The sequence below is a fragment of the Phocoena phocoena genome, chromosome 2 (genome assembly GCF_963924675.1).
Source record: "Phocoena phocoena chromosome 2, mPhoPho1.1, whole genome shotgun sequence".
Lineage (NCBI taxonomy): Eukaryota > Metazoa > Chordata > Mammalia > Artiodactyla > Phocoenidae > Phocoena > Phocoena phocoena.
This window is the reverse complement of record NC_089220.1, coordinates 85,016,929-85,032,281: the sequence shown is the minus strand read 5'-3', so window position 1 is coordinate 85,032,281 and position 15,353 is coordinate 85,016,929. Positions and strand designations below refer to the sequence as shown.

General features: G+C 57.9%; 1 protein-coding gene across 1 annotated transcript in view; it reads left to right on the top strand.

The window, feature by feature from the left end:
* Nucleotides 1–15,353, top strand: part of SPTBN5 (spectrin beta, non-erythrocytic 5) — a 45,768-nt gene that overhangs the window by 14,658 nt on the left and 15,757 nt on the right. Inside the window, 26 exon segments of the mRNA XM_065871709.1 lie at nucleotides 1,804–1,934; nucleotides 2,186–2,230; nucleotides 2,232–2,426; nucleotides 2,696–2,983; nucleotides 4,009–4,249; nucleotides 4,401–4,528; nucleotides 4,737–4,842; nucleotides 5,588–5,758; nucleotides 6,234–6,398; nucleotides 6,839–7,053; nucleotides 7,831–8,014; nucleotides 8,232–8,395; nucleotides 8,606–8,768; nucleotides 10,139–10,157; nucleotides 10,160–10,294; nucleotides 10,698–10,828; nucleotides 11,060–11,179; nucleotides 11,181–11,206; nucleotides 11,908–12,024; nucleotides 12,124–12,226; nucleotides 12,421–12,600; nucleotides 13,893–14,060; nucleotides 14,239–14,388; nucleotides 14,603–14,707; nucleotides 15,079–15,156; nucleotides 15,158–15,247. Of these exon segments, the coding sequence (XP_065727781.1) occupies nucleotides 1,804–1,934; nucleotides 2,186–2,230; nucleotides 2,232–2,426; nucleotides 2,696–2,983; nucleotides 4,009–4,249; nucleotides 4,401–4,528; nucleotides 4,737–4,842; nucleotides 5,588–5,758; nucleotides 6,234–6,398; nucleotides 6,839–7,053; nucleotides 7,831–8,014; nucleotides 8,232–8,395; nucleotides 8,606–8,768; nucleotides 10,139–10,157; nucleotides 10,160–10,294; nucleotides 10,698–10,828; nucleotides 11,060–11,179; nucleotides 11,181–11,206; nucleotides 11,908–12,024; nucleotides 12,124–12,226; nucleotides 12,421–12,600; nucleotides 13,893–14,060; nucleotides 14,239–14,388; nucleotides 14,603–14,707; nucleotides 15,079–15,156; nucleotides 15,158–15,247 (3,618 nt within the window).

The window sequence follows — 15,353 nt, the reverse complement described above, 5'->3', positions numbered from 1 at the left end:
ATTTCACTTAGCATAATGCTGTCAAGGTCCATCCATATTGTCCTGAATGGCAAGATTTCATTCTTTTTTTATGGCTTAATAATAATCCAGTGCAAGCGCGCACGCATGTGCGCACACGCACGTGTGTGTGTGTATCACATCTTCTTTGTTCATTCATCCACTGATAAACACTTAGATTGTTTCCATAATCTTGGCTATTTAATGCTGCAATGAAGATAGGGGTGCGTATATATTTTTGAGTTAGTATTTTCATTTCCTTCAGATAAATACCCAGAAGTGGAATTGCTGGATCATATGGTAGTTCTATTTTTAATTTTTTGAGGAACCTCCATACTATTTTTCATAGTGGTTGCACCAATTTACATTCACACCAACAGTGCACAAGGGTTCCCTTTTCTCCACATCCTTGCCAACACTTGTTGTGTCTTGTCTTTTTGATAATAGCTATTCTAACAGGTATGCGATGATATCTCATTGTGGGTTTAATTTGCATTTCCCTTATGATGGTGATATTGAGCATCTTTTCATGTAGCTCTTGGCCATCTGTATGTCTTCTTTGGAAAAATGTCTATTCAGAGCCTCTGCCCAGTTTTAAATTATATTATTATTATTTTTTTGGCAATTGGGTTGTGTGAGTTCTTTTTATATTTTGGATATTAACCCCTTATCAGATATATGATTCGCAAATATTTTCTCCCATTCCATAGGTTGCCTTTTCATTTTGTTGATGGTTCCCTTTGCTAGGCAGAAGCTTTTTAGTTTGATGTGATACCACTTGTTTATTTTGCTTTTGTTGCTTTGCTTTTGGTGTCAAATCCAAAAAATCATCATCTGACTGATGTCATGGAGCTTACCCCACTATGTTTTCTTCTAGGAGTTTTATGATTTCAGGTCTTACATTCAAGACTTTAATCCATTTTGTGTTAATTTTTGTGTGTAGTGTAAGGTAATGTTCCAGTTTCATTCTTTTGCAGGTGGCTGTCCAATTTTCCCAACACCATTTATGAAGGGACTGTCTTTTGCCATTGTATAGTCTTGGCTCCTTTGTCATAAATTAATTGACCATGTATGCATGGGTTTATTTCTGGGCTCTCTATCTGCCCCATTGAGCTATGTGTCTGTCTTTATGCCAGTACCATACTGTTTTGATTACTATGCCTTTGTAATATAGTTTGAAATCAAGGTACGTGATACCTCCAGCTTTGCTCTTTCTCAAGATTGCTTTGGCTATTTGAGATCTTTTGTTGTTCCATACAAATTTTAGTCTTCCAATCTATGAACACAAAATATCTTTCCATTTATTTGTGTCTTCTTCAATTTTTTTCATCAATGTCTTACAGTTTTCAGTGTACAAATCTTTTGCCTCCTTGGTTAAATTTATTCCTAGGTATTTTATTCTTTTTGTTGTAATTGTAAATGGGACTTTTTAAAATTTCTCTTTCTGATAGTTCATTATTAGTGTATAGAAAGTCAACAGATTTCTGTATGTTGATTTTGTATACTACTTTACTGAATTCATTTATTAGTTCTAAGAGTTTTTCAGTGGAGTCTTTAGCATTTTCTATATGTAAAATCATGTCATCTACAAATAGTGACAGTTTTACTTCTTCCTGTCCAATTTGGATGCCTGGTCTTGAATTTTTAAAGGGCCCTCCCAGCCCTTTAAGGACACAGATCCCTGTCCTTCCAGAGGGATGCAGCTCAAACATCTCTGTAGCAGCCCTTATCTGAGGTCATTCCTAGTCTTAAGGGAAGTGTGGGAAGAGAAAAGTCCCCTCAAGGCCTGGAATCTCTTTCCCCCAGAAATTCCTCACTGCCCTGGCTGTGGGAAGAGGCCTCTGCGCTGAGGTTAGCAGCTCCGCTGAGCAGCTGAAGCAGAGATGTCCTGGAGATTTCCCCAAAATCCAGCAACAGCAGGAGGAACTGAACTGGAGGTGAGCATGAGGAGGGAGTGCAAGGTGAGGGGGGCAGCCTGGATGCAGTGCCCAGGCCTGAGTGCCTGCTCACCTGACCCCCAAGATGCCAGGAAGAAAGACTGGACCTGTCAGAGGCAGAGAGGAGAGGGTATGGGGGTAGCCAGCCTGGCAGCTTCTGTCACGTGAGCCTCCGGCCAAGACCCCAGGGTGGATGGGGTGGTGTCCCTGTGACGTGACATCCCTGAGACAGCCCTGCTCCCTCTGCCCAGGTGGGAGCAGCTGGAGGCCCTGAAGAAAGAGAAGGAAACACAGCTGGCATGCACCACACGTGTGCAGTTTTCTGCAGGAGTGTGGGACCACATGGGTCCAGCTGCAAGACATGATACTCCAGCTAGAAACCCCAGAGCCGGGGCACTTAGAGGACAGCCACCGCGTCCTGCAAGTGAGCCAGCAGAAGATGCTGGCGCGGGAGAGAGACAAAGGGCAGCCAGCGAGTACGGCCTGGGTTCGGCACTGTGAAGGCCTGAGAAGGGTTCTGGAACGGGGAAGAGGACAGAAATTGAGGTGGGGAGGACGGGCAGGATGTGCTGTCCGAAGGGCAGGGCACAGGCTGGGGAACAGTATGAGAACGTGCTCATGGGAGAGCCACACGTGCTTGCTGCCCCTAGGTGGAGGGTGAGGGGCCAGTTTAGAGTCGCCACCACTGGCCCTGGGGAGCACAGGCCCAGGCACTGGGCCCAGGGCAGGGCCCGGACTAGGCAGTGGGCCCTGTCTCACAGGGTCGAGGAGCTGGGCCCCACAGAGAGCCAGTCCCTGCAGGGGCAGGTGGAGACGCCGTAGGGGCTGCTGGAGCGAGTGCAGGAGCAAGTGACCTGACGGGCCTGGGCCCAGGCCAAGGCGCAGGCCCGCCAGGGCTTCCTGCAGGGGAGCTGGTGGCTGCTGCAGGCAGGTGGTTTCCGGGCTCAGCTGTACAGCGAGGAAGAGGAGGTGGTGGACGCGACCTCAGCCCAGCGGCTTCTGGAGGAGCACCAAGACTTGCTGGAGGAGATTCACCTGCAGCAGGAGAGGTCAGGACAGGGGGGCGGGTGGGACGCCCTTCAGGCTGGCCACGGCCAGTGGGGACGGGATACCGGAAAGGGAGAGGCAGGAAGTGGCCAGTCACCCAGGAGAGTGGTGCTTCAGGCAGGTTTACAAAGAGGGGGTGTAACCAAGGACTGGTCAGGCATCTTGCATACTTTGGGGAGGGACCTAGGGCAGAGTCTGAGCTTCCTGGAACATTCTATCCAGTCTAGGCCTGGCCATACCCCATGCAGGTGAGCCTGGTAGATTGCTGCGTCAGGGTGGTCAAGCCTCCCCACCTATTCTGGGTAACGCAGACCCCACGGACCCCTGGAGTGAAATGGCTCAGCCCCCCACCCCCCGGGAATAAGACACCCACCTCCTTAGTATGGTGATGCCTCCTCTCCTCCTACAGGGGTGGGTTCAGTCTGCAGGCTGTGCCCCACGTGAAGGAGCCTGACGAGTGGCCACGTGGGCACTGAAATCCAGCCCATCCCCTGCTCATTAGACTCCACTACCCGCTTCCGGGCTGCATCAGCTCAGAGAAGTGGAGCCTTTTCCTAATTCACACAAAGGTGTCGCCTGTTCCCAAGCTGTGAGCCTGGGGGTGAACCTGGCAGAGAGGGGTGGGTGCCTTTTCTAATCGCTCCAAGCTCCACCCAGGCTTGCGGTGGCCCCAGTCAGGCACGTAGGCAGTCTGAGTGATTTTTCTGGGTGTGCTGCCCCAGCACATCCACTTGCCTGGGCATTGTCATCAGCGTGGCCAGCTGGAGCAAAGGTGTGACATGCAGGGAGCACGGGAACTAATGAGTCCCAAGTACTGGGCTGGGCTTGTTACATTCAGTGTCTCACTAGTGGCCCAGGGCACAGCTGTCCTACAGGACAAGCGGGCCCCTGGGCTCACCAGCCTCAGACCCCTTCTGGTTACCCTTACATCAGAGCTCCAAGATGAATGATCCGTGGAGGTGAAAGGGGAGGAAGGTTGCCAAGGGGAGCAGACGGGGTTTCACCCTCTGCCTGTCGTCCTGGACAGGCTGCAGCAGCTGGAGGCTCAGGGCCAGCCCACGGCAGCCTTGGACTCCCCGGACTCCCGAGGGGCGACCAGTACCCTGAGGCTCCTGGGCCAGCAAGGCAGGAAGTTGAAGGCCGCCTGGGAGCAAAGACAGCAGCGGCTGCAGGAGGGGTTGAAGTTGCAGAGGTTTGGTCGAGAAGTGGATGTTTTCACTGCCACCTGTGCCAACCATGAGACCTTCCTACAGCTGGACAGCCTCGCGGTATGGAGCTCGGGGTGTGCAGCTGGGATGCTCCTACCCCAGGAAGTAGGAGCTTAGAAGCCAGGCTGGGCGGGAGGCCACTGGGTCGGCGGTGGGTGCGATGGTGCTGACCCCCATCCTCCCGGCATGACCCCAGTCTCTGCATCTCCAGGAGGACATGGGGAAGGCCCAGAGCCGGCTGCAGCGGCACCAGGAGTTTGACTGGCTCCTGGATGCCCTGGGCCCTCAAGCAGAGGATCTGCGGGCACATGGCAAGAAGCTGGCTCAGAGCCAACACAGGTGAGCCTGGGCCTGACTGGGCAGCACCTGCAGAGTCCAGGTTTCTTAGCCTACACAGACCGTTGCTTGAGGCTTGGAGAGTGCACGGGGAGTGGGGGGACAGTGGGGTCACCCTGGGCTGTGGTGTGTCCGACCTTCGGGGTGAGCCTCAGGCAGAGTGGAGCCTCCCCATATGCTCCCCCACTCTGCCTGCCCTCCCGGGTCCGAGAGCAGCTGCTGCGCGTCCAGGCACAGTGGACCAGGCTCCAGGAGAGCGCGGCCTGGGGTCGGCAGCTGCCGGCTTCCCTCCAGCTCCAGGGGAGGGGCCGGCACAGGTACATGAGGCCTCCCTGGGAGGGATGCTTAAGAGTCCACTGCTGGACTAACAGCTGTGTGCTATTTGGAACACTCTAGTTTACAAAGCACTCTCCCACATGTTATGTCATTGACCTCCAAGCATCCCTTGTGAGATAGGCATTATGGCTCTGATTTTTCCAGATGAGGAAAGCTGAGGCTCAGGCCAACTGCTCAAAGGCAGGGCTGGGCCCAAAGCCTTGGCCTCTTGAATAACCCCCTCACCCTCCCTCAGCCGGCTGCTCTCTGTCCTCACGGCCTCTGGCCACACTCCAGGCTCTTGCACGGGCCATGCGCTCCAGCTGCAGATCTTGACTCTGTCAGATATTTGTTCTGCCCACGATGGGGGCTCAGAGCCGGGCTAGTTCGCAGGCCTCCCGGAGCTTAAGCCTGTTTGGAGACAGAGGACCGTCCACGATCTGATGCGGCTGGAGCAGTGGGGACCCGGCCAGATGCTTCTCCTATCTGGGCACAGGGCACCGTGAAGCCAGACCCTGATTCTCCAGGCCTCTTTCTGCTGTTTTCCCTGAGACATCTTTCTCCCCATCTTGGTTTCCCTGTCCATTCCTGGGAGCCGTAACCCCAGGTCCCACCTCTCCTGCACCCCGGGATTGGCTCTGCATCCTGCTCTTCCCCTCGGGGCGCCCTAAGACCCCTTTCCCTAGAGGAAAATACCAGTCCTCACCCCCACTCTGTGATACCCACTCTCCCCTGGTTCCTGGGTAGGAATGGAAGCAGGACGTGGCAGAGGTGATGCTGTGGATGGAGGAGAAGTGGCGGATGCTGGCGGACGAGCCATCCGAAGAGCCTGGCAACATCCTGCAGAAACTCAGGTGGCACAAAACAGCTGAGCGTGAGCTGGTGGCCACCCAGGGGCACGTGGAGGGCCTGCAGCAGGTGCGGGACACCGGACAGAGGGTGCAGGGCCTGCTTAGCTTCTCGTTTCTGTTGCACAGCACTTTTGCATGGAGCACAGTCACTGAAGGAAGAATCAACCTCAGTCTCCATGGAATTAGGATCCCCCAGTTTCCCCCTTCACTCAGCAGGCACCCCCTGGTCTTGGCACCCAAACTAGCCCAGGACGCTTCTGTCACCCCTTCCCCTCGGGTCTAAGAGGCAGCCTGCCTGAATGCAGCCCTCCCACCAGCCATCTGGTGCCTGCTCATCCCACACTGTTCGCAGGCGTCAGAGGAAAGCCTTCCCACCTCTGCCTACAGATTTAGGGCCACGCAAACAGCTCGAGCCCTTGTGGCGTGTGGCATGCAGCTCGCAGCCAGCCACCACCACTGCTGCCCCCTGGGCCCAGCCCGCCGTGGCCCCTCCTGGTACCAGCAGCTCAACAAGACGCCCCAGGCCTTTGTGTCCACTGCAGGTCGGGAGAGAGCTGTTGAGCAGCAGGTCCCGTGCCCAGGAGGACGTGCAGGCCGGGCTTCAGGGCCTGAGCAGCAAGTGGGAAGAGTTGAACCGCCAAATGGCAGAGCATGGGAAGCAGCTCTGGTGGGCCCGGCAGCAGGACCAGCTCCTGGGGCTGCTGCAGGTTGGCTGAAGAGAGGGGCAGGACACAGGAGGGAGACTGAAGCTGGGCTGGGCTGGGAACAGCCAGGACGGGAAGGAGAGGGGAGGAGTCGGGGTGTTCTGCTGACTCTGGAGCGGTCCTGGGAAGTCCTGCAGCCTTTGGAGGCCTCTGGCCTAGGCCCGTTGACCCTGGCTTTACCCACCACTGGCCAATCCAGGATTGCCTCCTGTGTACCCATGCATGCTCAGCGCAACTTGAGTCCCCCGGAGAGGAAGAAGTGTGAGGGGATGGAGCTGTTCATGAAGCTCTGGGAGAAGGTGCGGGTTAGGAGTGGGAGAGGTCCCCAAAAGGCCGTTGGTGAATTTGGTGTGCTACTAGCACTGCAGCCTTAGAGCCCAAGAAGGGCTACTTGCCAGCCTGTATGTGGAGAACCTAATGCAACGCCCGGCGTCCCTCCCCAGGAAGCCAAGGAGAAGATGGAGCAGATAGAGGGGCCCCTGCAGAGTGCAGAAATGGGGCAGGACCTGGGCTCAAGCCGGGGGCTGCAGAGACAGCACCGTCAGCTGGAGGCCGAGAGCCAGGCGCTGGCCGGCAAGATGGCTGCCCTCGTTCCCCAGGCCCACCAGGTGGTCAATACCCAGACCATCGTGGAGGAGACCCAAAAGTACCTCCAGAGGTACTTGCCTGCTTGCTCCGTCTCCACTTCATTGTGTGTAATTGCCACCATGTGAACCTGAGGGCGGTTTCACCCAGGGAGCCCAGCAGGGTGGCACCTACAGGCCCTGAGGTTGTCCAAGCCTCCTTGCCTTATGAGTAGAGTCATTCCCGTCAATAGAAATTGACTAGAGGCCAGACGAGAAACTCAGGCAAGGCTTTATTGGGGCCCTTGCCGCAGCAGGGGGAAGCGAGAACAAGCAGCAAGTTCCCATGTTTGCCTGCTCACTCGGTAGGGACGAGCTTGTTCCTTATATGGGGTGAGGGTAGGGGTGTGTCCAGGCATTGGGCTGGGGGGTGGCTTAGGTGTTTTGCCCACCCCTCTAGTGGTGGTAAGTGCAAAGGACATGAGCAGTACCCTACTTCTGTCCCGACACCCTGTTTTTGCCCTCGTTTTGGCTCTTCAGAAGTGGCAGTTGGGCTTTTTTGGTCTTTTTATATCTTCTGTCCAGAATTTGCCCCAACTGCAAACGTACACAGTTATTTTTAGTCCCTTATAGTTTCTTTGTATTCCGTTGCGCAAGGAGACGTTTGTCCGGGTGCCAGCACTGCAGCAAAGGGTCCCAGGTCCCAGCCTGTCTCAGCTGGGGTCTGGCCCTCTCCAGCTGCCTCCCCATCATCAGATGAGGCTTCCCCAGCCCCAATCTCTTTCTTCATAGGTCCCTGGCTGGGCCAAGAAAAGGACTGAGCGCTACCCCTCCCCTGTCCCCAGCATCCCCCATCTGCTCCCTCCACCCAGGTTCGAGTCCCTTCAGGGATGTCTGGCCGCCCGGCGACTGCAGCTGCAGGCCTCCGTTGAGCTGTACCAGTTCCACCACCTGAGCGACGTGGAGCTCACTTGGGTGGCAGAGCACATGCCTGCACCCAGCGCTGGCTCCGAGAAATACTTGAATGTCACCCACAGTCTTCTCCGCAAGCACGAGGTATGGTCCTCATTTTCTCCCAGGATCCCTGATGTCCCATTCCCAGACCCTAGACGCCCTCCACCGCTACTCAGCGGTGCCTAATTGCCCCCAGCCCTTCTCTGCCAGCAAGTTTTGCCATGACTGAACCCTGGAGCTGCATCCAAGGCTCTGTTCTAGGCACCCCATGGCTAAGGGAAGCCCAGATTCGACAGCCCCTCATGCTGTTCTGTGGCAGGAGCTCCGCGCAGAGGTGAAAGCCCACCAGGGACAGGTGCGAAGGGTGCTGGGTTCCGGCCGCAGCCTTGCAGCCTCAGGGCGCCCCCAGGCCCAGCACATCGTGGAGCAGTGCCAGAAGCTGGAAGGCCGCTGGGCGGAGCTGGAGCAGGCCTGTGAGGCGCGGTAGGATGCAGAGGGCATGGGGTCAGGGGAAGTAGCCAAAGTCGGGCAGCCTCTACGAGTGAGGTCTGTGGGCGGGACCTGGAACTCTCAGGGAGCTGGGTCAGTGGTGAGAACTCTGGGCCCAGAACTGCTGGGTCTCCATGGGCAAAGAAGCCTCTTTTTGCTGCCTGCTGGAGAGCAGTGGCGTGATGTCCCCAAGGGGTGATGGAGGGTCCCATCTGAGATCGTCAAGGTGAGTTGGCACCATTCTTGTCAGTATTTCCTGGACATATCAGAGCTGGAGGACTGGGTGGAGGAGAAGTGGCCTCTGGTGAGCAGTCAGGACTGTGGCGGGGACGAGACAGCCATGGTCAGGCTCATCAAGAAGCACTAGGTAATGTGTCCTGAGCATCCCCTACATGGTCTGGACTGGAGTGGTGATGGACCATGAGGAAGGGGTCTGTCACACGCCCAAAGGGCACATCCTGCTTCTCAGAGGCACAGAGCCCTGCTCTTTCTTCCTGAAGACTGTCCAGCCCCTTCCCCACCCCCACCCAAATCCTGCAGGGCCCCCTGCTCACCCCCAGTTCCCTACCCCTTCTTCAGGCACCACCCCTTCGAAGAGCCCATCCCCCTTCTTTCATCTCTGTAGTGGTCCACACTTCCGTGGCCTCAGGATTTCTCTGCCTTCTCTTCTTGCTTCTTCTCCTCCCCCTGGCACTTTTCTCCTCTCTTGGGGGGGTCACCTGTTCCAGCCCTCCCCACGTCTTCCACAGCCTTCTTCCTACCACACATTGAATACCATGCTTCGAGTTAACCAAACACGGTGCCTGAAACCTACCTCATAAGCATCCCTGATTAAAGCGAGGGAGGCCTGGAGCCCCCTCCTCCTTCCTGCAATCTGTCTCTCAGAACCACAAGCCCTGAGCCCCACAGCAATCCTGGTTCCTCTCGTCACTGAAGTTTCCTGCTGTCTACGTAGCCCTAGTGGTCAGTGTTTCAGGGTCCTGACTGAGGACTTTTAGGGAGCCATTCCTAAGGGGCATGCCTGTAGCCATGGCCTCATGGAGCTTCAGCATCCCAGGCATCCTGGGCAGCTTGCTTAACTCCATCCATTTTTTTTTTAATTGTTTTGTATTCCTCCAATGGATAGGTTTTTATTAATTAATTTATTTATTTTTGCTGTGTTGGGTCTTCGTTTCTGTGCGAGGGCTTTCTCTAGTTGTGGCAAGCGGGGGCCACTCTTCATCGTGGTGCGCGGGCCTCTCACTATCGCGGCCTCTCTTGTTGCGGAGCACAGGCTCCAGATGCGCAGGTTCAGCAGACATGGCTCATGGGCCTAGATGCTCCGCGGCATGTGGGATCCTCCCAGACCAGGGCTCGAACCCGTGTCCCCTGCATTAGCAGGCAGATTCTCAACCACTGCACCACCAGGGAAGCCCCTCCATCCATTTTTTTATACTGCGATGCTGGGGCCAGTACCATGCCCCCTATGGCCTCTCTTCCTTGGCCCAGATGACCCATCATTCACCCTTCCCTGCTAAATAGTGGGCACAGACTGTGTCTTCACTTTCATGGAACAGTAAGGAACCCCATCACTGTTGGGTAGGTGGATGATGGGTGCGTGAGTGAGCGGATGGGTTGGGGTGGGTGGATGAGTAGAGGAGGAGGAGGATGGGTGTACGATCAATGGGTGAATGGACAGGAGGGTGGGTAGATGAATAGATGAATGAGTCACCCAGTCTGAGCTTTGCGTGCTGGCAGGCCCTGCAACAGGAACTGGCTCTTATTGGAGCTCCATGGAGGAGCTTGACCAGAGAGCCCAAACCCTCACTGGCCCCGAGGCCCCTATGCAGCTGGGCGTGGTGCAGGAGAGGCTCCGGGAGGGGCTGCGGGCACTGCAGGAGTTGGCAGCCACACAGTGAGGGGCACTGTACCCCTCCCCAGGTTTAGGGGGCCTAGCCACGGTTGGCTGTGTCCACACCATAACCCCGAGTTGGAAGGAGCCCGTGACCCCAGGCCCACAGAGATGATAGATGGTTCCTTGCTGTGTGTTGCTCCCCTCTTTCTGTAAATTCCTCAGTGAGGGCCCAGTGGGCAGGAACTTGGACCCCCAGCTCCTAGCTCCCCATCTCCTCCCCACATCCACACCCTCACCTGCCCTCTCCTGGCCTTCTTATTCTTACTCCTCCCTGAATCCAGAGCCTCAGGCTTGGGCAGAGACCATGAATAACCTCCTCCTTCAGGTCACCTGTTTTGGCTGGGCCAGCTGTCCCCAGGAGGGTGGGCAGCTAACTCTGGGGAACCACGGGCTATCCCCATGGGGACCGGGAGCTGGAGGGGACCCTGAAGATGCACAAGTTCATGAGGGAGGCCGAGGGCCTGCAGGGCTGGCTGGCCAGCCAGAAGCAGGCAGTCAGGGGAGGAGAGAGCCTTGGGGAGGAGGGCGTTCTGGTGAGAAGAGGCCGGGGGGGTAGGGAGGAAGCCCCAAGGCAGAACGCTGTGGAGAAGGGGGCCCTGGGTCATGAGCCCTGGCTGAGGACAGGCCCTCTGGGTAGAGTGGGCAGGCCCTGCGGCCATCCAACCCCCCACAGTCCAGATGTCACTGAGGTGCCTCACTCCCCAGGCTGCTTGCTGCCTCGCCAGCTAGGGGCCACTCTGTCACCTACTCCCCTCTCCCCTCAGCGCTTCTGCACCAAGTTTGCAAAGTTTCAGCACCAAGTAGAGATGGGGGGCCAACAGGTGGCAACCCGCCAGCAGCTGGCAGAGAGCCTGCTAGAATGTGGGCACAGCGCTGCCCCTCAAGGCCTGTCAGATGCAGCAGGATCTGCAGTGAGTGCCCTGCGGGCCCAGGGCATGGGTTTGGGGGAGGGTGCTGGGCAGGCAGGTCCTGGATTGTAGGAGGGCACGTGGTCCCGGGGCCACGCTGGCTCTGTCTGCACCTGAGGTGTCGGGAAAGGGGGATGCTTCCAGCGAAGCCGAGCCTGCCACGGGTGCAGGTCAGAGAGTCCTGCCCAGACCCCCAGGGACACTTTTCCAAACCTCTGGCTCCCGGGACTTGGAGGAGGGGCTGTGGGGACACTGCCTAGCTGCCCACTGGCTGGTTTGGATCCTCCCCCAACCTGTGAGCTTTGAGGCAAGGTCATCCTCGTTCATAACCCCTAGCGCGGAGCCTGACCCAGCCTTAGGAGCTCAGGGAGAGTTTACTGAGTAGATGAGGAGTGGAGAGGAACGAGTAGAATCTGATTGACTTATTGAGACTCGAAGGCACAAGATGTAAGGAGTATCAAAGAGCACAGGAATCAGGTAAGTGCTGAGCGTGACAACAGCAAAAGACTGAATTCAAAGCAAAGCTAGAAAGAGAGGCTACAGGGCCAGGGCCAGACAGGAGAGGGGGTTAAGAAGGGGAGATTTGGGCCAGCCCTGGATGCAGCCCAGGGAGCAGGAGAGCTGACCAGCCTGGCAAAGGAGGCGGAACGAGGTGCTAGGTGGATAGCTGATCTGCTGCCCGTCTCCCGCACGCCTGTGCGCAGGGCTGCCTGGTTGGAGCTGTGGGCGCTGACCCAGGCCCACGGCCGCCTGCGCCGAGACGCTGAGATCACCCTCAAAGTTCACAGAGATCTGTTGGAAGCCCTCACCCAGGTCCAGGCGTGAGCCCAGGAGGAGGAAGGGGCTTCTTTCTAGAAGTGGATCAGCGCCCCACCCTCCAGTCCTGATCCCCTTGGCCATCTCCTTTCCTCGGGAGAAAGCTACAGCCTCCCCTGTGGTGTGACCCGGGACCTGTGTGGGCTGGGGGCCCAGCTGAGGAGACACGAGGGGCTGGAGCGTGAACTCGTGGGCACTGAGCGGCAGGTGAGCCCAGGTCTGGCTGCCTCTCCCCCGCAGGCCTGCCCATCTTCTCTCTAGCCCTTCCCCGCTCTCGGGGCCGCCAGTCAGGCCCATTGTGCATGGAGGGCTGGACCCCAGGAGGGAGCCGTGGGATAGGCAGGCCCTTCAGCCTCTAGGAGGACGTGACCCTTTTCTCCCTATCACTACCCTGCCCCCAGCTGCAGGAGCTGCTGGAGACTGGAGGAGCGGTGCAGAAGCTGGGGCCCGGGCCTCAGGCCCAAGCAGTGCAGCAGAGGCAGCGGGCCCTGGTGGAGGCTTGGGAGGCCCCGGAGCTGCACGTGGAGCAGCGCCGGGCCCAGCTGGAGCGGGCATGGCTCCTGGCCCGCTTCCACGCAGCGGTGAGGGCTCTTCCCTCCCCGGGCTCTGTGTGCGTGTGTGTGTTGTACCGTGAGCGTGCATGCACTAATGAGACCCTCCAACCCTGGAGGGAAGACGAGTGGGGACACGAGGAGGAAGAGCACGGGGCATGTGCGGGTGTCCGTCTGGCCAGGCAGAGGGCTGAGTGTGGGGGACGCAGCGGTGACTCCTCAGGTTTGGGTCAACACCAGCCCAGGTGAGTGACAGTGCAGTTAGGAGGCAGGGGTCCCAGCCAGAGCTCAGGAGGAGAAACAGCCCAGGAAAGCCCAGAACTGGAGATCTGCATGTCCTAGACGGTGACCTCTGGATCAGCCGGCATCTTTTCAACATCTGTGTTTAGCTGTCTGCTAGGAGCTGTGAGTGGGGAGAGAAGGTGATATAGAGCCTGTGAAAGATGGAATCACTGCCGTCAGGGAGCCTATCTAGCTGGGGGGATGAGCCTAAAACCCCAGAGAGTCAGATTGGGACAGTGGGCCCTGGCTATGGGTGTCCTAGGAGTCCCCTTATCCCGGTGCCTGATAGACAGGGAGACCCAAACTATGACACAGCAAAAAGGCTTGAGTTTAGAGACCCAACTCTGCCACTTTCTAGCAGTGTGGGCTCGAGCAAGGCACTTACCCCTAGCTTGTTACCCGCTGTGTGTGAGCGTCTGGAGGTTACAAAACTCCCTCACACACGGTGTGCAATTTGCCCTTCTTCGTCTGTGCAGTGAGGCGTCGGGACATGGATCCAAGGCCGCTCCAGCTCTAACGTGTGTTTGTACACAAATCAACAGAAGAGTGTTTGTAAGTATTAAACTGGAGATTCAGAGGACAAGGCACGCAGTGAGATGTCAGGGGGGCAGGGGGGCAGGGAAGGCTTCACAAGGCAAAGAAGGCCTTGGCCCTTGATGAACACGTGAGCTTGGAAGGGATGGAAGGAAGGAGAAGAACTTCTAAGCAAGAGGGGCAAGGGGAAGCCTAGGGTGGAGAGAAGTCATGGGCAGGGCAGGGAGGAGGCTGGTCTGGCGCCTGTGGAAGTTTGGTAGCCCTGGGGGGATTGGGTTGGACAACAGCGGAGCAACGAGGTGACCACAGGCCTCATGAACCTCACCTGGGCTCTGAGCTGGGACAGCTCGGGGCCGCTTCAGTGTGTGAGTGGATCCAGGCAGGCTGCGGTTGTGCCTTAGAGGCTGGTTCTCTGCCGCCCAGCCCAGGCCTCACCCAACTCCCTCCCTCCATCTCCTTGGGATCCAGGTGTGGGACTGCACCTCCTGGGCGCCTGTGTGTGACAGCAGCTGCAGGTGGAGGAGATCTCCCAGGATCCCGGCAGTGGCCTGCTGAAGCTCAGCGCCCACCAGTAGCTTCGGGCAGTGCCGGAGGCCCAGGAGGAGCTGCACCAGCAGGCTGCCCCGGTGGGCCAGCAGGCACTTTTGGAAACTGCAGGAACATCCATCAAGGAGGCGGGCCCCCCTTTCCTGGTGCCCCCCCAAGCCTACCCCGCCTGAGCCTGTTCCTGATCACTGTACCCCTACCCCACTGCGCCATGCCGGCCTCTCCTCAGAGGCTGCCCTTGGGACCCGCTCTCATCTGGTCCACGCGGCTCTCCCGAGTGCAGGCTCTCCACACGCTCATGCCCAGGTCCAGGAAGGGCTGCAAGTCCTGCAGGACAAGCAGCAGCAGGTGTTCCAGTCCTGGGAGCAGAAACAGGAGAGGCTGCAGGCCATGTACCGGGAGCAGCTCTTCCTCAGAAAGCGTGGCCGCCTGGACGAGACCCTCACGGCCCGGGAGGCAGGTGCCCTCACCCCATAGCCTCCTAGCACACCCTCTTCTCCCCTCTGCCCTCTCCCCGACCTGCTCTCTTGCTTCCTGGGGCTCTGGCCCTTTCCCCGATGTGGAGCCCAGAGGCTGTGCACTGCCTCGACCCAGACGGCTGCAAATGGGGGTGGGGGGCTGGCTGGACAGTCCCTGATGGCCCCTTTGGCTTTTCCGTGGGCTGAGCCAGGTCTTCCGGAGAACCAGTGCCCTGGGGAGCTCCGTGGAACAGGTGGAGCAGTTGATTCGCAAGCATGAGACATTCCAGAAGGTGCTGACTGCCCAGGACGAGAAGGTAATGGGTTTGGGGGATCCTGGGCGTGGTCAAGGTGGGGTGCTCGGTGTGTACCCACAAGCAATGCTGATGTTTGGGGGTGGCCTGGGGGGCTAGGGGTGCCTGGCTGGGGCTGACTGAGCAGAGTAGGACGTGTGGCTCAGGAGGGCCTGGGATGGGGTGGGCTACACTGCAGAGACACAGGGGCCACATGGCTCCAGATCAGGTAGTCACAGGGCAGCGGAGCGGGGGCAGTGGGGGGAGAGCTGGGGGCTGGTTCTGGCTTGCTGGGAGGACCGGCCAGCCTTGGGCCATGCAGGGCTGAAGGCGGGGCTCCCCCGAATGAGGAACGGAGAGCTGAGTTCCCCCCAGCCCCACCCCGCCCACTGGAGGCGGCTCTGTGTGAGCGGGTGAAGATGCTCGGGGGCCCCAGGGCGCAGGACCCGCTCTGCAGCTCGCTAGAGCGCCGGGCGGGCTCGGGTGGAGGAGCTGGTGGAGAGCCGGGGACACACCCTGCACGCCTCCCTGCTGATGACGGCCCTCATCAGGGCCGCCTTCCAGGTCAGAGGGCCTCTCCAGCCCAGTACCTTCCACTTGGGCCACATTTTCCAGTTTACAGATGACGTCCACCTTCACGGGCTCATTCAGGCCTCACCACAGCCCTGTG